This window comes from Neopelma chrysocephalum, unplaced genomic scaffold (genome assembly GCF_003984885.1).
Source record: "Neopelma chrysocephalum unplaced genomic scaffold, ASM398488v2 Primary Assembly neopelma1_23, whole genome shotgun sequence".
NCBI classification, from domain to species: domain Eukaryota; kingdom Metazoa; phylum Chordata; class Aves; order Passeriformes; family Pipridae; genus Neopelma; species Neopelma chrysocephalum.
This window is the reverse complement of record NW_020897691.1, coordinates 20,578,932-20,602,830: the sequence shown is the minus strand read 5'-3', so window position 1 is coordinate 20,602,830 and position 23,899 is coordinate 20,578,932. Positions and strand designations below refer to the sequence as shown.

The following is a 23,899-nucleotide window of genomic DNA, read 5'->3' as shown; positions in this document are numbered from 1 at the left end:
ATGGACATTCTTGAGTGCTTTGAAAAAATCATCTCAATATGCCTGAACATGCCTGTTTCTGTTTTCATGAGTGAAACTGTTTTCATTTCTCAGTCTGCAAGCCATTTCTCCTTTGCAGCACTTTGTACTCTTTTATGGCTTGATATCGTGACTTCTGCAGGGGCAAGTTACTGTTTATTTCCAGTTAATTTATTCCTAAGAAAAAAGTTTATAGTAAATCATACTTGAAGTAATAAGTTTAATTCTTAAATGATCCTTTAACAATGAATTTTTGAAGGTGTTTCACCAAAGTCTTGTAAACAGCCATCAGAAATGTCACCTGTAGAAAACATTGCTTCCCAGGGTACTCCACCTTACTGTCAGCTTGCAGTGGTCCAAACCTTGCCTGGGTTAAGAGAATTAGTTCCAGCTTTATTCACTACAGTGGAAGATATAAGAAAGAAAGCTCGTTAATACAACTTACTTGAGAAAATGAGAGACAAGGTCTCTCCTTCTCATTTCTCACTACATGAGCTCTACCTACTGACCATTCTCTGAACAGCAGTTATGTTAGCCACTGGAGCAGACTTTCTCAGTCTGTCTGGGAATTGCCTTGCTCCTTTTTCTCATCAGCTTCACCCTTGGCATATAGCTCATGGACTCTGAAGGAATGCCTGGTTGTTGCGTCTTTTTCTCAGTTGTTCAGTCTGTACCCTCCACATTATGGAGAAAAAAAGGTGATGCTAGACAAGCACAAAGTTTAGGCCAGTTTCAGCTCTTGTTGTCTGCTTTAAGATGCAAGACATTTTCTGCTATATTCTGCACAGATTATGTTATTTCTGTACATAGCTCAAAACCTCCACTGTTGAAATGATTAAAACTGTTTACTGTCATTGTCCACTACTGTATTACGTGGAGATGCTATTTATGGAGGCCACCCCTATTCCTGTGCTATCAAAATGGTTTTGGTTTGCAAGATGCAAAGCATCAACAGTAAATTAATATATTAAAAAGTCATAGGAGTCAGTTACACTTTAGGCAAAAGAATAGGGGGATAATTTCAAGAAATACCTGAAAGATCTGCCCACAAAACCAGGCATCTTAAAAGAATTTAGAAGAAGCAATGCCAAGCCAAAAAGTTCCTTGCTGGCTTTTAGGGCAGTAATTTCATTGAGCAGTAGTGGCAATTGGAGGCATATCTATATGGAAGTGACACATCTCTTAAACAGTGAGTTTGCATAAGAGGCCCTAACTTCTTGTTGCTTTTTCCTCCTCCTAGAGAATGTTTTTCTTGACAAGCTATCTTCAAAATTTGCCCAAGAGGATGGAGAACAGACATCAATCATCCCTGTCCACCAGGTTATTGACAAGGTCAAAGGATATTGCAATCCTCACTCCGACAACTTCTATAAAAATATCATCATGTCTGACACATTTAGTCGTAGCACAAAGTTCTAACTGGGCTTATGATTTATTTTCTTTTTAATCAAAGGAAGATAAAAGTCTGCCTGGAATTGAGAATAGTGGATGTCATAGAATGTGACCTGTTTAGTTATTTTTTCCCCAGTTTATAATGCTCTTCTGTTAACAGCTTCCACTTAAGGACCGATTTCTCTACCTTCTTACTGTTGTGGAAAAAGACAATTTTCCGCCATGGTATTGAGCTGGTTTTTAAGTGTGTGCCAGCCAACGTGATGACTGGACAGATAATTGTAATCCTGTGCAAATATTTTTTAAGGCTAAAGAGCCACAAGCCTAACTTTAAATTATATAGTCCAAAGAGAAACAAGTCTCGACTCCTGGAGAAAATAGCAGACATCTCATGCAGTACAGGCAAGCTTTCATTGAACAGTTTACTGATGGTCTTTTTCATTTGGAAAATATGGATTTTCCCTATGACACTTGTTAGATTCTTGCTTCTTGACTGTCTAGTGCTGACTCTTCTTTATTCAGAAATGAGTAAAACCCTTACACCAGTTAGGGTTTTTAAACCATTTTTGACTAAATAGACTTAATCATGCAAAACAGTATATGCTGTAAATTCAGGCCATTTTGTGTCCATGTACAAAGAAACACAATTTACACAAAGTCATGTTTCAGCATTTATTGATTGGTATGTGTGAAATGCAGCATTTCCCATCACAAGTCTATGTTTAATGTTCTTTTTCACAAAACAAAATAGAAGACATTCAACTATATATAGATCTATAAATAAATACCTAGAACTCTCTCCACACATATTTTTTTAATAATGCACACTGTAAATATGACAGAGAAAACCACAGAGTGTACAATGGATGGTGCTAAAACTTAAGTATTTAAATACAAGGTGAATTCTTTGTAAACCCATGAGTTTGTCAGTCTCTGTATTTCAGATATACTATATGTATAGACACCTCCATCAGATGGCATTGCAACATTAGAATAACCTGGATACATTTACCAATAATAACTTTCCAGGCACCTAATGTTTCCAGGCATCCCTGTTGGATGACTTGATGGAGGTTGTTGGAGGCACAGAGTTTAAACAGTCTTCAGGCAATATTAGGGAATTTACATTGCTACACTGTGTCCACAGTGACTGAAGGGGAGGGTTGTATGTGCAGAGAATAGACAAGAGCATAAAATGCTTACTTGTTTAAACTTTATAAATATATGGCACATTAGCATGTGGCCATGAGTGGCAAAAGGGCATCTCTCCTCATTAAGCATGTTTGATCCAATGACAGGCTTTATAAAAATTGTAGCTGCACACATTCCTGAAAGCATGCACTGAAACATCACAGGTATTTTCAAGTGCTATTTTCAGAGGAGAGTGTCCCTTAATGGAAGTTTTTATTTTTAAAATTACTTTTTTTTAACCAAATTATTTTTAGCCAAATATTTAATTATTTGCATTCAGAAGGTGACCAGAAAGTTGTGCCGAGATTTTTCAGTTGCCAAGCAGGTGTTTGCTCAGTGATTAGGGATATGGATTTGTGCTTTCTCTGCTCTTTGCACATGCTTTTGTGTGTAGAGATCATTTAATGCTGTGACCGCACAAATAGCATATTTTCCCTGGCTGCAAACACCTGGTGGGAGGAGGATGTCCTGATGGTATTCCATCCAGAAACACTGCTGTTGCTACATGGGCCTTAACGAAACCTCAGTCTTGTAACTGCAGATACTTACATGGTGGTATGAACAAAAGTCAACCTGATTCACTTAAAATGTAATTAATAACAGGGATCAGTGTTGTCAGATATCTTTAATAAGTGAAATAGTCTAGGGAGAGATTATGTACAAGCATTTACTGAACTTATATTTTATCATCCCACTTGCTTAACTACTGTAGATAATAGGGTTCACATAGCAGCTTACTGTGAGATTTATACCTGATTAAGGTTTTCAAAAGCGAAGGAACACAAAACATTCCTGAAAAAATAAGGAATCAATAAAACATAAGTAAAATAAAAATATCAGTAAAATATAAACATCAGTAAAATATAAATAAAAAGAAAACACAATATCTTGAATGAAGCTGAGCTGTAACCTATCAGTTTAATGTACAGCTACCTATATTTTTGCTGAATTAAGATTTTTTCTTTTTTTTTACTACCATGTAGTAATCTTAAACTGTCTATGTCAGCTCTTGAATGCTCTCAATTCTACAATGTAAAGCTTCTGTTTTGTAGTTGACATGCTGTAACCTCCCTTGTATATAGTTATTTATTTGTGAGGTTAGATATGTCAAATATATTAGGTTCTGTAATGACTGTTCTTGTTACTTTAAAACTAGATTTCTGCTTTATCATAGAAGAAGAGGGAAAGAATAATTTCTTATATATGTTTTTTCTAAACACCGTGTGAAACGATTTACTGTAGTTCTATCTTTTACAAGTATAAGAAAACATGCTGATCTAATTTGTAATACTAGTCAGTGAAATATACTGTAACAGGTTTGAAGATGGACTAAAGTGGAAAGAAATCTTTTCAAGTAAACAGTTTTGATGTTAGTGTTCCAAATAATTAAAGTCTTTTAATAATGAATGGTTTACTTTTATTTTTCTTTTTTAGTGTTTAATGCCAAAAATTACACAGTGGAATTCTGGTACACACATAGCCAAAATGTTGGAAATAAATGTGCAAGACTAACTCCATCTCATCAGAGGAACACATTTTGCAGAATATGCCTTTCCCTTCTGTAATTTACTCAATGCCACATTCAGTGAATGATCTAGAAGTTATGCAAGCACATTTATTTATGGTAACAGTCATGCCATATAAATGAAAGGAAAATCAAGGCAACAGACAATACGCTGGGATGATCTTTTAAAGTAATACAAATGAATAATCTAAAACTCAGAAGTTATTTCTTTTCATATGTTTCTCTCCAGCTGAATTTAGTCCCTCATTATCAATAACTTCTTTCAACTTGTAGTCATACTTTGATCACTGCTGAAATACTTTCTTGAGCCAATCACTTGATTAGTGATTACTAATCTATAAACAATAAATGTCTCACAAATGGTCTACCTTTACATGCTTACCTTTAAGGAATACAGAATCTGTTGAAATGTGTTAGATCTGTATTTAAGTCTCATCACAGAAAATGCACAAAATATGAAGATTTAGCAGTAATATTTTTTAGAAAGCATTAAAAAAACCCCATGGGATAGGTGGCATTTATTAATAAGCATGCTGGGTATGCCTGTGTATGGTCTGTCCATGGTCTGTGGATGGTGAACACTACCCTTGAGATTTATGCCTTGAACAGTGTGGGAAGGAGCCCAGTTTTTTTACCAAGTAGGATCTTGGCAGATGCCAAACTTGTAAGGAGTGATTTGCAGCATTTGGGGGTGGATTTATTTTTCTCCTCACTTCATCACTTTTTAAATACCAAGAACAATTTTATTTTAATCCTCTACCGTTAACAGCTTCCTACTGTAACCCATTGAGTTACATAAAATGCCACTTCATTTTATTGCTTTTGAACGGCTGATCTATAATCAGATACATCTGTGTACTCACAGGGACAGCTACAGAGTTGCAGGACAGCAACGTGTCATTCATGGAGTCATTATAAAACGTTTTTATGCATTTACTGTATATAAAGATGTAAACCCATATATGGGTCAGCAAATTAGGCAAAGGGCTTTGAAGTTAATGTCAGGAAAGTCAATCATGCAAACCAGTCTGTGGAGCAGACATTTCATGCCCAGTGGCTGCTATGCCAAGGAGGCTTTCCTCTTCACCCTCCACTTAGCTAGTCTTTGGTTACTTGGTCCATTTAATTTTCAGATCTCCTGTCACCATCGTGACACTTCCATCCTCAGGACAATCATTTACTGTAGCGCAAGGGAAAGGGAAAAAGAAAGAAGAGAAAGGGAAACTGAGACGGAAAGAAGGGGAAGGACAGTTGTCAAGGGCTGCTCTGCATCTTCGTATACTTTCAATGGGATTTCTTGCCCCTTCCTCAGGATTTGTCACCCTGACCAGCAATGGAGGCAGGCCATTGGAGTGGGTGGAACACAGCACCATGGCTATTTGTGCATCTGTCAATGTAAACTGGTATTTTTGACCCTCCATCTTTAAGCTGAAAATTTGTCATGGTTCTTCAAGGCAGCAACTCCAGAATTTCCATGTTTGGAGACTAACCTAGCAATAATAACTGTGTAGTTCAGGAAGAAACTAGTGCCCCTCATGATGAGAGATCAGTCTGATAAACACCACACCAGGAATAGCTAAATAAATCTTATGGAAACCTATTCTGGAAAGGTAGCCCATTCAGATACATCTGCTCACTCAAAGCCCATGCTGCTGTTGATCTCAAATTAAGTCCAATGTGGAGTGCACATTGAAGGGATCTCCATATAGATAGTATAATCACAGCTATCTGACAACAATTTGAGTGACATGGTTTTCTCAAGGTGCGTTGAGTGATCTTTACCTTACATAATAAATGCCAGTTTCAGTCTTTAGCATGTAACAGCCTAAGTTGGGCACATTTTATCCAGACTATTCTAGTAAGGGTTCTCAAAAAACATAGCTTTAGATAGAAAAGGGTTCTCATAAATCCCAACTGTATTCCATACATGAAGCATAGAAGGAAAACTGATAACTCTGGTCTGATGTATTCTTCCACTGCAAGGTTTTCCCCATCCTGGGAGCCCTCCAAAATGAGGGAGAAAGCTGTGGTAAGAGACTGCATTCTGCTCTGCCCTGCGGGCAGATGACTCCCACTTTCCCTGTCCTGCTGCACTTCACAGTTCTCCAGTGCCAAGTGCAGTAAATGCAATAATGTTACACATTTACAGAATTCCACTCTGGTTTTCTTTTCTGCTCGCATGGCTTGTGCTTTTCCAGCAGAGGGCAGTGGCATATTTCTAGTTGCAAAGTTGTTAAAATCCAGAGAAAAATGCAGAAATGTTCTTCCATATGCACACCGATAAGTAGGAGAGTTCATACCAGGTTTGTCTATTATTTAGCAATTGGTTACATCACCGGAAAAAGCAAACACACTGCATTCAGGGAAGTGAGGGGAGAGAGCTGTCTGCCTGCATTTGGGCGTATTTAGTGGAAAGTGCAACAGAGAGTCTCTCTGTATTTTCTCTGCCGGTTGCTACAATTTCTCCTTTTTTGCTCTGAGGGGATGCATGGAATTAGCAACTGCTACACTGTTGTCAGCTGAGCAAACAGAACCTGCTCACAATTTCAGGCTTGTACACTGGCTTATTCCAGTACTGGGCAAATGATTTGATCTGCAAGGATGCCAACCTGTGACTCAGAAATTCACTGTATGCATAATTGTCCAGGGAGGAAAAAACCCCAGCAGCATATTCCTTCCCCTTGGCACGTGTTACGCAGTCAGCTCAAGCATGGTGCAGAACTGCTGGGCTACAGACTCAGCTGTACAGCTGCCCCATGGCCATTCCGTTGTAGGGCAGGACTGACCAGAAAGCTGCTCCATTGGAAAATGGCACCGTGTTGAAATTAATATGTCTGGTCTGCAATTGTGGACTCTCACTGGCACGTCCCTCTGATTCCACATCTTCGCCAGCACCAAGCTAAGGGAAGAGGGGTGGTCTGAAGTAGGTGGGGGGAGGGGCGGGAGGCAGGGAAGGACATGACCTGATTTAGCCTCACAACCTGCCCTGGGCTCGCTTACTCTTTCTGGAGACAGCCCACAGGCATGGCTATTGTGCCCGTTGGAAGAAGGAGCAGTAGGAAGGGAGGCCCAGGAACAGTCAGGACTTGGTGTACAGAGCAGGGCACAAGACTAGTATGACAGATGTCATGACACCATCATTTCTTCAAAATACTCGTGTTGTTGGTATTGCACAAGTTCACAGTCACAGCACAGCTGTGTTACTGGCATATCAACTTTTGGTGACCTTACACAAGTATGGCTCTGCGCAAGGCAGGAGCCAGCATGAGCTCCCCAAAGTTTATGTCCTCCCTACAACCACTGCTCACTTCCCAGGAAAGCAGACATGCCAGTATGCCTCTCAGCCTGGCTGCAAACATGTCCTTGCTCAGATATGGTCATTTTTTAGAATTATCTGAGGTGCAGGGTGATCTGGGTATTATGCAGCACTACTCAGGTCATAGAGCCATAATTGACAGCGTACAACAGAATACTCAAGAAAGGAGGGCAGGCATGGGAAACTAGCATTGGCAAAGCTTTTCAGGGACACTGGGTGACAGGGGCTGAAATACTGTGGTTTTCCATGCAGAGTGCAACTCAAAGAGCTCTCAGAAGAGTTTTGTGTGTGTTTGCAGAGGCCCGGGCTGAACTCCGCAGAGAGGGCAGCTCAAGGGGATGTAGCTCCAGCAGCCTTGCTGGACCTCAACCCATGGGTGTCTTCACCCTTTCTTTGGTGTAGCCTAGAGTCTTTGGTGTAGCCTAGGTGGTAACTGTGGAGCAAGATTTGAAGCAGTCTGGCTAATGTTAGCAAGTATGTTAGCAAGATGTGTTCAGGCAGACTGAGACTTACTTAAAATGGTAGTCCAAAGCAGCCCCCACCCCCTGCTGTAGTTAGGTGGCAGCTCTTACCATAGATGAGGAACTTACCTTTATTTTAGCTGGATTAGATCCTCAGATCTTTGCACCAGTTTTAGCCAGAGACACGGTGATGTGAGTCTGTCATGGTATTCCTGAGCTGGCAGGGCAGAACTGAGGGAAAAGCCAAATGCACATTTCAATGCAGAAAAGATCAGTCAGAAGAAGATCAGCACAGGCAGAAGCAACCTGTCCCTGAGAGTGTGACTGTTGGATACTGTTGCTGGGTAACAGCCAGTTGATTTTAACGCATTCTGCTCTTTTATTCTCATTGATTTTTTAGTGTCTTCCAAAGATGGGTCTTTTTCACTTTGCCTTTTGCTGTCACCCAAATAGGTGAAAGCAAATAGGCGATCCTCTGATCATATTTTATCCTACCAGATGCTGTATATGAAGTGTTCTATATTCAAGCAAAGAATGCCTCTCACTGCAATCAGACTGGACATCACTTGGAAACTATTGTAAGGATAGTCTACAAATTGCCTCCTGAAGGCAAAGGTGAAGATCTCCTACTGAAGCACCAGAAGACTTTTAGGACAGAGAAGACCCTCTGTCTAAAAACAGGCTGAACCTGGGCTTCCTAAACCCACTCTTCATGGGTGCCACCATGAACACCAACAGCAGTATCAGATGACACACAGAGACAACCTCCTGCCCTGTGATGATCCTCTTTAATTTCATGTAGCTATTTTTACTAACACGGCACACTGCCTGAGGAGGAAGGTGCTCCCACAACAAATTCATAAATACCCTCTCACCTCGGCTTATCTTCTTCTCATTTCCAATTTCTCAGCTGCAAACCCTTTGCCCATAACAACTGCCTCATCCACCAAATAGCTTCCCCTTCCCTAACAAGGAGCCCACAGCCATCACACTCCACACTACCATTAATCACTTCAGTCACCAGCCTCCCTCCACTGCAGCAACAGCCCATCCCTTCACTTACCAAAACTTGTTGCTGTAGGTTTAAAGCAGAGATGACCACAACAGCAACAACTCCCAGCTCTTGAGCAGCCTGGCACTGGTATGGTGCTGTGGTTCAGAGGTCAGCAGTAACCAGCACGTGGAGGAGCAAGTGCAGACACCATTGCTACGCTGCCTATGAGCCCTGGTCCGTTTTAGAGGTGGGTTGCAAACCCTCTGAGTTAGGTTTAGGCATAAGTATCTCAGGGTTGATTTTGACAGAGGTACATTTGCCTTAAATGGGGGGTGCGGGGGGTGGGAAATAGACACCCTCCTGAGAACATTTCTGGTTCAGTTTTCCTTTTTCTTTATTATTTTGCTCAGTTTAACGTCCAGTATAGGCTTGTGTGAGCTTTTTATACTAGAAACTGGGGCTTGTCTCTGGCACCTTTATGAACCGGGTTAAATCTGTGCCAGAGCTTCAGGTGTTTGTTTCACTTCTTAACCTTTGTGCTGGGACCCCTGGTGGCCTAGTGGTTAGCATGCGGGACTCTCACCGCTGTGACCCAGGTACGATTCCCAGTCCCCCGGGCAGATGGAGCCCGTTAGCCCTGTGAGGCCATCCATCTATGAGAAGGTCACTCTAAACAAACCTACGTCCTGAGGACCTCACTGCCATTGTCCAAGCTTACTTGGCCCCGGCAGATGAACCTTAGGATTAAAGGGTGGGCTCAGTACAGCGCATGCTGTGTCTCACCTAAAAAATCCATTGCGCAGGCTTGAAAGGTAAAAGACCTTTCCCCAAATCTTCGTTCGCGAAGACTGGCCATTATTTTATTATATTTAACCTTTGTGCTAAATTCATGCAGTTGCCTGTGGGAGCATGGCAGCTGGCACCTCCATTGACTCTACCAGTAAAATTGACAGGGCCTTTATTTCCCAGTTAAAAGAAATACATCCATTGCTGAAAATGCTGCAAATGACATTCGGTGTTTTCTTTTGGTTAGGCTGAAAAAAGAAGGTGAGAAAGAAGCTTTAGGGGTGTCTCAAACTGTTGAGTTTACTCAAAAGTTGACATTTGCCAGGGATGGCAAGAATTAACTTCTCGAACACTTGGCAAGCAGGCACAGAGTCTGCTGCAGTGGCCCCTGTTTAAGAAGCCATTTCAGCAGGTACTCAGCAGGCAGTGGGGTGGGAAGGATCTAAGGAACAACACATATTGGTACCACATGCGTAGACAGGAATACCCCGATGCACATACACACGTCCCAGAGAGGTCTGAAAAATGGACCATGTGTTTGTTCTCTGCTTTTTTTTCTGAACCGCTATGTAAACAATCCATTACAAAAGTAAAACACTAGCTGCAGTTGTCCAAAAGTCAAGCTACAGAAACAAACAAATAGTTTTCCAGGATATTTGCAATAAATGTATTGACCTAATTCCACATTTAGACATTAAATTAAATGGCTTGATTTTTGGTTTTTTTCATACCATAGGAAAAACAATTCTCCCTTTGGCAAAGAGTCTTTCCTCCTTAGGTTGTAATCTCTGCCTAAGAGGGCTTTTATGCACACGAACCTTGAATTGTCTTGGTGCATACAAATAACAACAGTTTTGGCTGCCTGATGATAGGAGCTGCAGTGGCTTATTCCCATAAACCAGACATTTCAATGTGTGTTGAGTAGCCCTGTGATTATGATTGGCATGTGGTTACTTTCAACCAACCTGTTTCTTCCTTGGCTGGCACAATGCCAAGAGAAGCATTTTAATACTAAGGTGGATGTGGAAAAGTAGCAGATGCAATGGCTGAAGAACAAAAAAAATATTGTTTTATGAAGTGTTTTGGCCCATTTACTAGTTCTAAATAATTATCGGTGACTAAGTGCCTGATTTCAGAAAACAAAGGTTTTTTGTCTTGCAGAATTCCATTTGTCCAGTTTGGGATGGATAGGGTCCACTTAAACAACACCCACATATAAGATTCCTATCTTACTCACAGAAATAGTTTTCTTTATATCAGCTAAAACAGGATCAGTATACTTTAACTCTTTTGCCATACACTTGTGATTTATTTATTAAGCCATGCTGTGTAGGATGATGAGGAGCATCAGCTTCACTCAGGTTGATCAGAGCCCTCTTACTTTCCTCAGATGAAGGGCTCAGCCTGAGCCTAGTATTGTGCATAGCCTCCCTATACAATTTTTAGTTTTCTAGCATGGAGGTCCTTTCAATGGGGCATTGGAGCTATGGTTCCCCAGAACTTGCTCATATATTGCAACACAAATGCACAAACAACTTCTACGGGTTATCCGCTTTAAGATTTTAGCAGGATCCATTTAGCTGCACAGCAATAGCTTTTACATTCAGGTAGTTTTATGACACATATTTTCACTGTGGAGGTAGCAGAAGATTAAAGCCACGGGTGGATGCTTCACCACGTGTTATCTCCTTGGCTGGCCTCTCACATCCACAAAGTTTGACCTCTTTTCTCAAGCACTCAACCTTCCCTTTCCATAAATCTTGGGGCTCAGACTTACGATGAGGCTATTGCCATTTAAAAAGTTTGCCTTGTCCTCCTGAGTCATCAGGACTGCCAAGGTGAAAGTTTTTCATCCACCTCTTTTTCTCTCTAACATGTTTTACCTGTCAGTTGTGACAAGTTAAGAATTGCGCTAGCAGCTGCCAGTCCTCACTCAGCTGATGCACACTGAATTGCTATAACAGAGCTATGTGCTCCAGACCTGAATGCACTGACTTATTAAGTATGACATGCTACTGATGGTTTCTTCTTGTGCCTATGAGTCAGGGTGTAACCAGCTGTATAAAAAATGATAAATAATTGCTTGTCTTTGCAATGATTTTGGTCATAAGAATAAATTATTTCAGAGTGGATGAATGAGGCAATACTGTTTGTAACCTTTATAGCTGAATGATTTCTAAACGTAAATGAAATTATCATTTTTAAAAGGCAGGAACATCAACTTACAAACCATTGGATAACATATATTTAGTGTTTAAAAATATCTGAACTTTTTTGGGGAAAACAAAAAGAAATCCTCTATCATACTGGATTTATCATACATTTGACAACAGAAGGAATGCTGCTTTCAAGTTTATGTAGTGGAGTTATAGGTGAAAACAAATGTCAAAGTCTTGAGTAAAGAAGGGGGAATTGCAGCTGGTCAGTCACTGCATGAGAGTGAATGAACAGCACATCTTGCACTCCTCTGTCTGAGAGGATAAAAAACCATTTGCAAGCACACTTACTGAAATAGAAATCAACTGTCTCCACTTGTCCTGATCAATCTATCAATTGCAAGAAACTGTCAGATAGCTTAAACCAAAAACAAATTTATAGTTAACACTCAGGGATGGGCCAAAACTAAAAATCAAGGCAAAAGGCAGCCTTAAATTGTGTCATTTATCTCCTGAAAACATGAAACTGAGGTAAAAGCCATCCCAAGTCTGGCCCCAAAGACTGTCCCCAGGATGGATGGCATGTGAATCCTGTGACACTACACCAGGTGGATGGCCCTCTGGGTTGCTGTGTTCAAAGAACATCAGACCTACAATGAGATGTCCAGGCTTGAACGTGGTTCTGTTGGAACAATTTGTATTTAGTGCTCAGTGAGGGGCTTAGCACATGGCCTGGCCTCTGAGGAAGGGACCTGCCAGGGCACTCCTCTGAGCCGCCCTTCTGAAAAACAGGGAGTGAGGAAGGAGAAGAGAGTTGGGTACTCAGTGTGTAGCCTAACGTGGATGTTCATCCTTACTAGGTATCTGGGAGAACTGCTGCACTCTGCACTGAGACCAAATAAAGCCGGACGTGAGACATGCATCAAGGTATTAGAAGGGCAGTAGAACACTAGTAAATCCTAAGTCCTGTGAGCTCTGCTCAGTGACAGTCTTGCTAGAGCACCACAGGATTTCCTCCCAGCAGGAAACTGCATTATAGAGCAAGACACCATCTCCCCTTTCCCTCACATTCCTGACCTTTTTCATCTTGTGGTTGCTATGCCACTGAAATAAGACCTTCCTCCTGACAGCAGTGCTAGGCAAAGCTCAGTTTCTGCAAGATCATTATTCCAGCTGTCATCTCGTCCTCAAGATTCCCATGGATCACTTGGTGAGCACTCTGGCACTCAGAGCACACCAGCTCAAGAGTAGAAAGGAAATAGCACTTCCCAAGCACCTCACTGGCACCCTCAGAACCTCATGCTCTTTATTTCAGCCCTAGGCTTCGTCTGTGACCCTCCGCAGTGCCACGTTTTTCACTATCTGTTTTCCTCTGGCAGCAGTTTAGAGATAACTCCATCTAACAGGGCACTATTCTTAGCCAGTGGCCCAGCGGCAGGTGCAGCCGTGGGCACAAAGCCGCACGTGGGAAGGTGGCAGAGCATCAGTGATATCATCCCTGCAAGCAGCCCCAGGGCTTCAGGCTAACTGGGGGTGCTCAGGCATGAGTGGATGATTAAAAATAAACTAATTCAGGCCCAGGGTACTGAACAGTTAGAAAAAATCCTATCTAGAAACTTAGAGGAATAATGAGTGATAAGCAGCCATGGAGTAAGTAGTGATAAGCCAAGCGGAAGCCTTTGCCTTTAGAAGTCATGCTGCTGGTGGCAGCTGCAGCTGTGCCTGTGCTCACTGTGCTCCTGTAGCCACAGCAGTGACAGAAATGCGAAAGTGGAAGTTTTATCTTTCTTTGAACTTTTTTCTCTCTGAAAAGTGCTGCTACTCATGCTTGGCTCAATAAACCCGGTCCAACATCTGTATGGAGCCGTTCATAAAAAAGCACATGAGAGGGGAAGCAGGGAAAACCGAATGTCACTGAGATTCATATGTGACATTAAAGAGCCCCAGATTCATGACCAAAGGTATTCCTATGAAATCTGTCACATGCCAAATGTTAAAGTTCTGTGTGGTATAACTGGCTTCAAATACAGGTAAAGACATAGATAAATTGATGCATAAGCTATAAAGCAACAAAGGCATTCAAGAGTAATAAGAGAAAATGTTGGAAAAGTCTCAAAAACTTTTACTGGAATATGTTAACAAACTACACATTTTTAATTCTTCAGCATCTTTTTTCAATTTAAAACAAAAACTGTGTATACAAAAAACCTGCAGACACTGACAGATGTTTTCTTTTTATGTATTTATGTTTCTAAAAAAAAACCGCTATGGGAAATAGTGGTCAAAACAAAGTTTTATTTTTGTCAGATATCACTTTTCATTTCACATTAGTTTCAAACCTGTACTTTGCTGTGTTCAGAGGAGCTCCTCTGTGCCTGAGCAGTGCCACCTGACTGCAAGCAGCACTGAGGATAACACACTTTTCCCATTCTCTAAAAGCATGTAGAATTTTTCCTCCTTGATATAGAGAAAATCCGTTGAAATAAGAATTCCCAGGAGAGGATCTTATAACTTAGGGCACTAGCATAAGTTCTTTCTGAACTCTTCCAGTGCAGAGATCCAATAACTGAGGACATTACAGGCTACAGAGTATGGCTGAATTAAAAATAGTTTTACTGTCCTTTGAGTGGGCAAGTAAGGCTACAGTAGTCAGTCTAAGAGCTGTCTCTACCTCCTACCATCCCCTTTGGCAGCTTCTTGAATGGTCTTATCTATTTTATAGAGTTTCATATGGCTCTTTGCATGTATGAATTTTGCCTCGCCTAGTATCTGGAGAATAACTGAGTTACATGTTGTACATGCAAAATTAATTCCCAACATGTCTGCAAAACCACTGCCTGCATCCAACTTCCACATAGTTCTGGGGTTGCAGGGAAGCGACCTGGATCCTGTACTAATGTGACCTGCAAGTCACTTTTCAGCCTTGTCACCCCTAAATACCATTTGACTTGTAGGTCATTCTTTGGGGCACTATTCTTTGGTGTTGAGGGGGTGAGTCAACCCTCTACATGCTACCTGCTGTTGGATAACTGTTGGGCTCATAAAAACTGGGACATCCTTAAGAAAAAGCAAGGTGGGGGGGGGAAGAAAAAAATTGATGTGCTAGGTATGAATAATAAATAGTTGCGGTAGAAATGCCTAAAGAATTGCAGCTGTAAAGTCCCCCAGCTCTGAAGCACCTGGCTGTGAATTGAAAGGGCCTACAGCTACCTCAGAGTCAGTTTTGACATTTATTTTTTTAAATTCTTTCAGAATATTAGACAAATAAGAAGTTTTAGACATCTTTGTGATGTTATTGCTCATCTGCAACAATTTTTGTCACTTTACTGAATGATTTTCTACATTTACATGGTGTCTGGGGCTTTTTAGCGTGCCAAGTAGACTGGTCTGTGAAGAAGACAGGCATGTAGGTTTCTCTCCCCTGACCAGTGCCCACAGGAACACCACACAAACACACAGCATGGTCACACAAAAATTCTGAACAAAGCTGCTGTGCTCCCCACCTACCATCTGAGCTCTTTCATTGAGTTCACCCTCTTCCAGGTTTACACTCTTTGAAGAGTATGAGAAAATAATTGCTTCTTCTCTTTCTGGAGCACAGGAAAAGTATCCCTAGGAAACAGACATTTGTTATAGTCTGGCTCAGCAGCAACACCAGTATGTCATTGAACGTTGGCAGAATACCACTGAAGGCAAGCCATAAAAGTAAGAAAAGGTTTGGTAGACTGTACAGCTGCTTCTTGTTCTGTATCTGGCTGGTGAATGGAGAATTCAATCTCTATTATGGCCAAACCAGTACACTTTACAATGTTAAATTGCTTGGAAAAATGAAAAGAATTAGAAGTTTGCAACTAATCTCAATTAGAAGTCCTCCTGAAAAGAATTAGAAGTTTGCAACTAATTTCAGCATGGTCATGGGTTTAAATTCTTTTCTTACTGGTTGTTCAAAGGAGATTTCAAATATTTTGGTGTGAAATTTTGAGAAAATATATTTTCAAATTCATGAGTCCAAAATTCCTCGGAACCAATCAATTTTTCCAGATAAGCGGAGCATAATTTGCTTACTACATTCACTAGATCTGCTTCTGTCAAACTTGCCTAATTTTTATGCTAAAGATTGCTTACCTTAAGTATTGTTTACTGCCTTTTGACACTCTTTGAAAGATGCACACAAAAAAAAAAAAAGGGAAAACTACCATTTTACAAAACTCCTATCAAATTCTCAAAATAGTCTGAGAAAAATTAGGAATCATTTTCTTTAAGTACCACAAGATTAAGTAATAATACCATTAGGTTGTCTTATAATTGCATTCTTCTTTTTCTAACAATTAGATGCACTTACATTTTCAAGCACTTCTCTGCAAACATGAGGATTAGAAATGAATACTTTACTTTTTAAATGCAATTAACACAAGCAAACAAACAATCTCAGCTTCAGTTGGCATAAATCAGCATAGTCACACTGGTGGAATTACAGTCTATGCTGAATTTTTTCAGTTAATAATCACAGGTTCTTCCCATACATCTTTTTGTCACTCCATTTATCTCACATGATGCTTCTTTCCCAGCCCTGTTTTAACAAAGCCTTTCTCATGGTCTATGTGTAAGGCATTCTCCTGCCAGTGAAAGTAAAAAGTATCATATTTTTTCTGGGATCCTGCCTTCCTTCCAGCTGCACCTCAATACAGACAGCATCACCTAGACAACAGCTGGCCACAGGTGATGCATAGCAGCAGTTCACTTCTCGGCCCCTCTCAGTGTCTGGCCAACCTTCTCTCAGTGGTTATCATCCCATGGCATCAGGAGAAGAATGGCTTAATGACCTTCTCTGTTCATCTAATTGCTTTTTGTTTGTGGCTACAAGGTACACCAGATGATGCCAGTCATTTAGCATCACACCCCTAAAAATCTCTATATGATCTATACTTGCTGTTGCTGCATCTACAGTGTTAACTGTAATGTCAATAAAGTTGTCTTGCAGCTAATTGGGTACTGAAGGAATCTTGAACCGGCTAATCAGAAAAAACATAATTTAGGCATGTTTTATGGAGTATACTTGAAGTTAAAGACATCAAGAACAAAAACATTTGAGAAGCAGGTGAAAAAACACCTAATTTTTAAATGAGAAAGGATAAGGGAGCATTCTGCTGGACCTGAGCTATGCATTCTGATGCAATAAATTTCCACTTCTTAGCAGTTAAGCCTGAATTCCCACTTTGTATAATCATTATTCCTAAAAAGCAAAAGTAATAACCTTGTAGATAGGAACTGAAGTGAGGCTAGATGAACCACTAGAAAATATCACGAGAGGGCCCTTCTGCAGTGATAAATCTGAATAAGATGGATTAACAAGATCTTTGCATCTCCAACTTCCATGCCTTGACTAAGATTTTCCATAATTTACAAAGAGTGCTATTTCACAGCTTTCCCCCACATACACAGTCTTCTTTAGAAAATCTAATATTGACTATGTCAGGAGAATGGTGTAGGTTTTCCTGAGTCGTTGTCCTCATTCAGGTTCATCCACTCCCTCTTCCTCAGAGATGTGTAGAGCAGTCTGTAACTTGACTATAGATGGTAATTGTGCATAATTTTAAACATCATGATGGAGATCATTCTGGACTTTTCTCAGCTCTTTTCAATATTTTCCTCAACTTTCTTATCATTATCAGCCGAAGATAATTTGACTTTATTTTTAGATGTCCTGCAAACACCTTTATTCAGGGAGAAGAAATAATTCACAGCTGGTACGTTCCTTAGTGCCTTTGCCAATCAAAACATACAGCTCGCCTTTTACTGGCAACATGGTTATCATGATTCAAGCCACTTGGCTCTTCTCTCAGCTCTCTCTGGCGTTTAAAGGAAAATTCACATCCATGAAGAAGAACACCATTGAGTCATTAAATATATTTATTTTAATATTTAAATCTTTGGCTGCAGAGAAGTGTCTAGGAAGGGTTCCATGTTTATCAAGGGGGCTTACTGAAACCACACCCACAGACAGCCCTTTTGCAATTTGCTGACACATTTGCTGTACACCCCTCTGTAAAAGAAAGAGGGAAGTCTGTATTGCAAAAGACACTAAAATATAAAGACAATCCTCTCCTTTGAGACTGCGAAGTGTTGCTGATGGAACAGGAAATCCAATTCCCAATGACACCACACGTGGTGATAAGGAAATTATTCTCCTCTTAGTCAGAGACACACTGGGTAATAAGCTGGAAGTCAAGTGCAATGATCCAGGACTTTACTGAAGTACAGTGTGACCTGTCATGTCTCACACATTGAGCACTTTCAGACTTAGACAATCCATGCTCTTTGGAATTTTGAGGCTTGAGCTGAACCTTGCTCATTTTCAAGGAAACTCTGTTTGGAGCACAGACTCAGCAGCTGAAAGACCACTTGGCCAGTATGGAAAGAGTTATAGTACAAATAGGAGCTCTACCTGTTGCAGGTGCTGCCTGGTAACATGGTTCCTCCCCATTCCTCCTCCTTTATGTAACTGCTATGAGCCAAGGCAGTATCCCTTATGTGCTCTCTTATAGCATTGTCTCCTCTTACGAAGCAGGAGAAATCTTACAGATCTGTAAGTGAGATAAAAATGAGAAAGGCAAAATCAAGATCATCCACTAGACATGCAAAGCAAAGAAAACACTTTTTTCCTTCTTTCAAATGAAATCTGTTGTACTATAAGAGTTATTGTAACCTTAAAAAGAGAACCTAGATAAAATCAAAACCCAGACAGGAAATAGAGTAGAAGAGTGGTTTTTTGACCTTTCCAAAACATTTCATTTTGAATCAGATTTTAAACACATAAGGGCAGGCAATTAAACAATAATTTTACAGTTACATTTTTTTAGCAAATCAAATAGGCAAAATTCCTGAAAATAATACATTCCTAAGGAATGCCCAAGTAAATCAGTCAAATGCTTGGAAAAAGAGGCAGGAAATCAGGAAGGTCTTCTTGGGAAGACTTCACTGGCTTGTCTAGATGAGAAACAGCAATACTGTGATGACATAAAAGCCTTTCTTTTCTCTTTCTTTACCTATTTAAGTTCTAAGGGAAAATTTGTTTCTTAGAGGACTGAATGTTGTAAATTTGTCTATACAAATCCAAACTGACATGAGTGACAGTTATCAAGCCCTGCTTTGTGACTTAGGATGCTAAACCTTACTGTATTCTTCTATAATGGGTTTCTAGAGTTAATAAAAAATATAATGTAAAAAATTTAGACAAGGACAAATCAGGAATATAATACCTCCATCTTTGTGCAGGAAAACTCTCGAGAGTCAACTAAAAACCTTTTTCAATTGCCTCCTTTGAGAAAAGAGAGGACATATTTGCAGGTAGCACTGAGCACAGGTGAGAGACATAGAGGAACAAAGGCTCTGCTTGTCATTTTGCATTTCCTTAGCTTTTGCCAGTTACCACCAGAGCCTATAAATATCTGCCTTTGGGCAGTGCAAGGCTCCCTGAGCCTTGGTTATACTAAACTTCCCAGCACCTGCCTCATCCCCAGGCCTTCTAGGGTCCACAAATAGGTGATCCTGACCACAGGTATGCCTGCAGGAAACACAGAGGCATTCTCTCCAGGTTTTACTCATTTTGGCAGTTAAAGTACATGGGAAAAGTGAGGCTGTGCTTCAAGGTGTACTTGGCTTGGACAAAGAGAAGACTATTTCTCTGCATCTGAATTCAGGCCCCATGTGAGCTATCTTCCTGGTGCCCAGGTTGGGAAGTTTGAGGTTTCTGTATCTGATCCTGCACCCTCCCCATTCAACCCATCAAAGTGGTTCACATGCCACTGCCTCTGTCCTTTTTTTTCTCCAGTCTTTTCCTACAGTCCATTTGCCGTGTCTCCAGTCTCCTGGATATTGTCATGGGTTACAGCTCCACTCGTAACCACTGGTTTAGTTTCAGCATACAGAGCTGAGGATTGAAGGGGTATGAGTGGGACAGAGTTGTTCTCTGCTACAGCTGTCAGCAGTCTGGTCCTTGCTTTCTTCTCACTCTGCCCGACCATTGCTACCTCCATTCCTCTAGGCCTGTCCCTGGAAATCCACACCAGTGGAATGACTTTCAGGGAGCTGAGATAACATTCAGGCTTTTACTTACAAACTGAGTGACCCATGAACATCTTGTATTTAAAAGTTTTGCCTATGGACCTCCTAAATGCTGGTGTATAGAGGATTCGGTGACGTTTGCTTACTGTGTTCAGTGAGAGCAAACAGAACTGGTCAGGTGCCAGAATTTTGAAAACAAATAAATCTCTGGCCACTAATAAGCTTACTGAGAAGTTCCCTTCCACATTTCAGCATGTCTTGATAAAAATCTCATAGTTTCTAGGGCCAAGTCTTTGAACAACATTATGCTGTCTTTTTCATTTGCTAGCAAAGAAAGTGGCCACCCTGCTGCTCTGGGACCTGTGAATATATGACATTGCTCAGCCCAAAGGATGTTAGTCTTGCTGAAGAGAGATCCACAGTAGTGGACAAAAATCTTTTCAGCCACAAATGAACTATCCTACCCACAACCCAACAAGGCATCTTTAGTTTTTATCTTTTCAAGACCATATGCATTTTGCTATACAGAAAGCACTATCACTTCTCATGTGGTTTGACCAAGAGGAGATTAACAAAGTGATCATAGATAGCTGAAGGAAACCTGCAGGCACTCAATTGTGCCCTGCATTTCAGAGCTGCTCTGGTATTTGAATACTCATGTCTGTCTCTCTAGGGAACTCTCCAATCCCGTTATCGTTGTTAAGGAGCATATCCAGACAGTTCTTTGGCTGGACAAACCATCAAGGCAAAAGTATAAGTAGGTTAGTGCCTAAATAACTGTTCCACCATGTGGTTTCGTACCCTGATCATTAATTCTGCATGAGTAAAGGTTTGCTGAGCTGCCTGTGCAGCATATGACCTTGCCAGTGTCAGCTGAGATTTCCATCCTTACAATCCAGAGTGGGTAAAAAGTGGCTGCCTTTCTGGCTGTGTTTTAAGCCAGGTTTGCTCTTCTATTTGGACAGCTCACTTGCTTCAAAATTTAACACTGAGCATACCTGCTTGAGCATTCATTTCTTTAGGTAGTATCTCTTGTAACCTCCCAGGATGACTTTGTTTGGTTCAGTCATGCAATTTGAAAGACCTCTTGCAACTACAAATAGTTTCATCATATGATAATTTTTGGGCACAAGGTGAAATACAGGAAAATCCACTGAAACATAAGAAAACCCTTTTTTTCACTATGTAGTTGTCTGAATATGGGAAGATGCTCAGAGAGGTTGTGACATCTCCACCCTTGTGGATACTCAAAATCTGACTGATCATGGCCCTGAGCTCTCTGCTCCACCTGACCCTGCTCTGAGCAGGGAGGTTGAACTAGATGGTCTCCAGAGGGCCTCTCCCACCCTCAGCTGTTCTGGGATTCCATTTTGCATGAGCCATTTCATGTATGTAGGACAAAAGAAAACCTTGTGATAGCCTTTCACACTCTATGATGGTTAGAAGAAGTCCCAGTGAAGGCTTTACCTTAGGCTTGTTGTTGGAGCCAAGGTCTCAGCTGCAGTTAGAAAAAGCTTTTCAAGGGGCAGGGAGGGAAGCCTGTGTGGCAGCACTGTAATGAAAACATGAAAACGTGATATAATGATTTTGAAGTCTCTAATCCATCAGAATGCAAACCATATGTTTAAGAAGTTTTAAATTAAAAAAACTTATGAATATTCACTACCTCAAAAAAAGGTTGATTTGTTTTTTCCAGACCAAAAATGTTTTTCCTGCTGCCATCAGTGAAGAATGTGTTAATGAAAACAAATTTCCCATGGACCTTTGATGTCATCTGAATGAAAGAAGAGAAATTGCTGTTCCTATTCAGACTTTGGTTTTTGTGACGCAAGCTGTCACTGGCAATGATGTTATACCACCACTTTCACAGGGTATATTTATCCAGCACTCACATATCGTGACTGGGTTGTAAAATTTGATTAATTCCTTCTGCATGCCCCACAAAAATGTCAGTGTCACTTGCATTATGACAACACAATGACAATTTCTTGCATATTGTTTGTACTTCTATAAATTAAATACTATTCCCCATCTCACCTCTCAAATTGTCCACCAACATATTGGATAGCAATTCCATACACTTTATACAATATTGTCTTCCAGAATATCTGTGTTTCAGTGAACTGAAATTACTTACAACATATTTTTAATCTTAAGCAATGATGATTACCATTGCAATGGACAGCAACAAATTAACCCCATGTATTGCCTTAAATGAGGAAAATATTTGGTAAGCAATGTACTACTGAAGTCAAGTCAACTTTCAAAGAGGCATTTGTAAGTAACTCATATAACTTTGTACTCATTGCGGTAGCATAAAAACAGAGAAAATATGATAAAATGTATTTTGAAAAATAGTCACCCTATTTTGCCATAGCTGTATTTTTTCTCCTTGTCTACTGTTTTTAATGGCTCTGGAAAATATTTCCCTTCTATTTACTTGCATCCTCATCTGTGAACCAGAATTGCTGATTATATCAGGATAGACTTTAGAACAGATTTCATTAAATATGGTTAGCCTAAAACTGTAGCTGCTAAATGACTAAAATTTCTTTTAAAATTATTGTGAAATTGCTAAGAGAACTTAGCATTATTATTGTACTGCACTATGCTTTATTGTTCCAGATATCGTTAAGCAAATGTGAAAAACTTGCATGAGGAGCAAGTTCCTGGAAACCCACAAAAATACTTATTGCTGGTGATGCTTAACTCTACCACTCTAGTAACCATTACAATGATATGTACTTGTTAGAAATGTTGGTGTATAATTTTTATTGCTTGGTTTAGCACACATGTAATCGAGGAATTTTTTTCCTTCCTAAAGGAAATTATTGCAAAAACAGAAGTTATATATATATATATAAATGCTATTATTTTAGCTATAGAGAGAAATTGTCTTACCGGAGATCAAAAGGTGACATGAATGGGGCAGGCCCTGCACAGTGCTGTTAAAAGTTGAAAATATGGAAGTATGAAGGACATGTTTAAATCATTACCTGGAGTGCTCATAGCCTGCAGTTTTCCTGCTCGTGAAGCAGAAACAGAACTTTAGATAGTTTTCTAACAATACCACGCAGACGTTTATACAAACAGCCTGTGCAATACCTTAGATAGGATAAACTTTAAGATCAGATAGTCCTGATGTGTCAAGGTGTAAACATAGTCACCATCTAGGCCAGTAACCTCTCTTTCTGCATGCTGCCACTCACCAGAGATGGTGAGTTTTGGGGTGAGGGGCTTCCCAGTGCCAGCCCCTTTGTGGTGCTGGATCTGGCAGGGCCCAGCTCCTTGGACTACGCTGCACAGGCCTTAGACACAGAAATGTCAGTGTCTTTTTTCTATGTCTTGCCTTCTCCACCTCTGCCAGCTTAGGAAGCCCAGCTCAGATTGCAGTGTCACAGTCCTTGCAGGAACAGAGTTTTCATTCTGTGTCCTTTCCCCTGGGATTGAGGTTTAAACTGTTTGAATGCTATTTAGGTCTAGGGAATCTGGGCCACTTTAGTGAGCCATAAATTACATGCTAAGCAGTGCTTAATAAGAAACCGGAATTGCATATCAGAAGCACACTTGAAGTTTGTTTTATTCGACGATGCTTTTATGAAATGGTATGATTTAGTGTTTTAAATAATTATAAATATTTGAAGTAATGAAATTACAGGACCTTTTTACTTTATATACAATCCTAAAACTTCTGTTCTAAAATGTGAATGGGTTGGAAATATCTCTATTCTAGAATGGGCTCTTCAGTTGCAGGCATTGCACATTAAAAAGTAATTCTAAACCAAAGAGATTTGTCCCCCCATGCATATACTAAATTTCTACGTATAATTGCACAACTCTAGGATTTCTGAATGCCAGATTTCAAGTTACACAGAAACATTAGTTTCTGAGTCACAATCTTAACTGACTATTAGGTATCAAGGTGTCACAAAATGTCATATCATAATTAGACTTGGTTTATCTCAATATATTCTTTTCAATGTAAATGTCTAAAGA

The 23,899-nt window shown here is 40.3% G+C and overlaps 1 protein-coding gene and 1 long non-coding RNA gene across 6 annotated transcripts in view; one reads left to right on the top strand and one right to left on the bottom strand.

Annotated features, from left to right (window-relative positions):
• ADGRG6 (adhesion G protein-coupled receptor G6) overlaps positions 1 to 4,481 on the top strand; it is a 108,789-nt gene extending 104,308 nt beyond the window's left edge. For 3 of the 5 annotated variants that reach the window (XM_027689635.1, XM_027689612.1, XM_027689644.1), the window contains one exon: positions 1,259 to 4,008. In XM_027689635.1, coding sequence (XP_027545436.1) covers positions 1,259 to 1,437 — 179 coding nt within the window. In that variant the 3' untranslated portion in view covers positions 1,438 to 4,008. Of the gene's footprint in view, positions 1 to 1,258; positions 4,009 to 4,035 lie in introns of those variants that run through there. The other 2 variants (XM_027689620.1, XM_027689626.1) reach the window with 2 other exon arrangements.
• Positions 4,482 to 17,006: 12,525 nt separating this feature from the next.
• LOC113970540 lies at positions 17,007 to 22,921 on the bottom strand. The gene is made up of 3 exons (XR_003535197.1): positions 22,805 to 22,921; positions 21,371 to 21,455; positions 17,007 to 18,423 (listed from the first exon to the last, which is right to left on the bottom strand). It is a non-coding gene; the product is annotated as an uncharacterized LOC113970540 (long non-coding RNA).
• Positions 22,922 to 23,899: the final 978 nt, after the last annotated feature.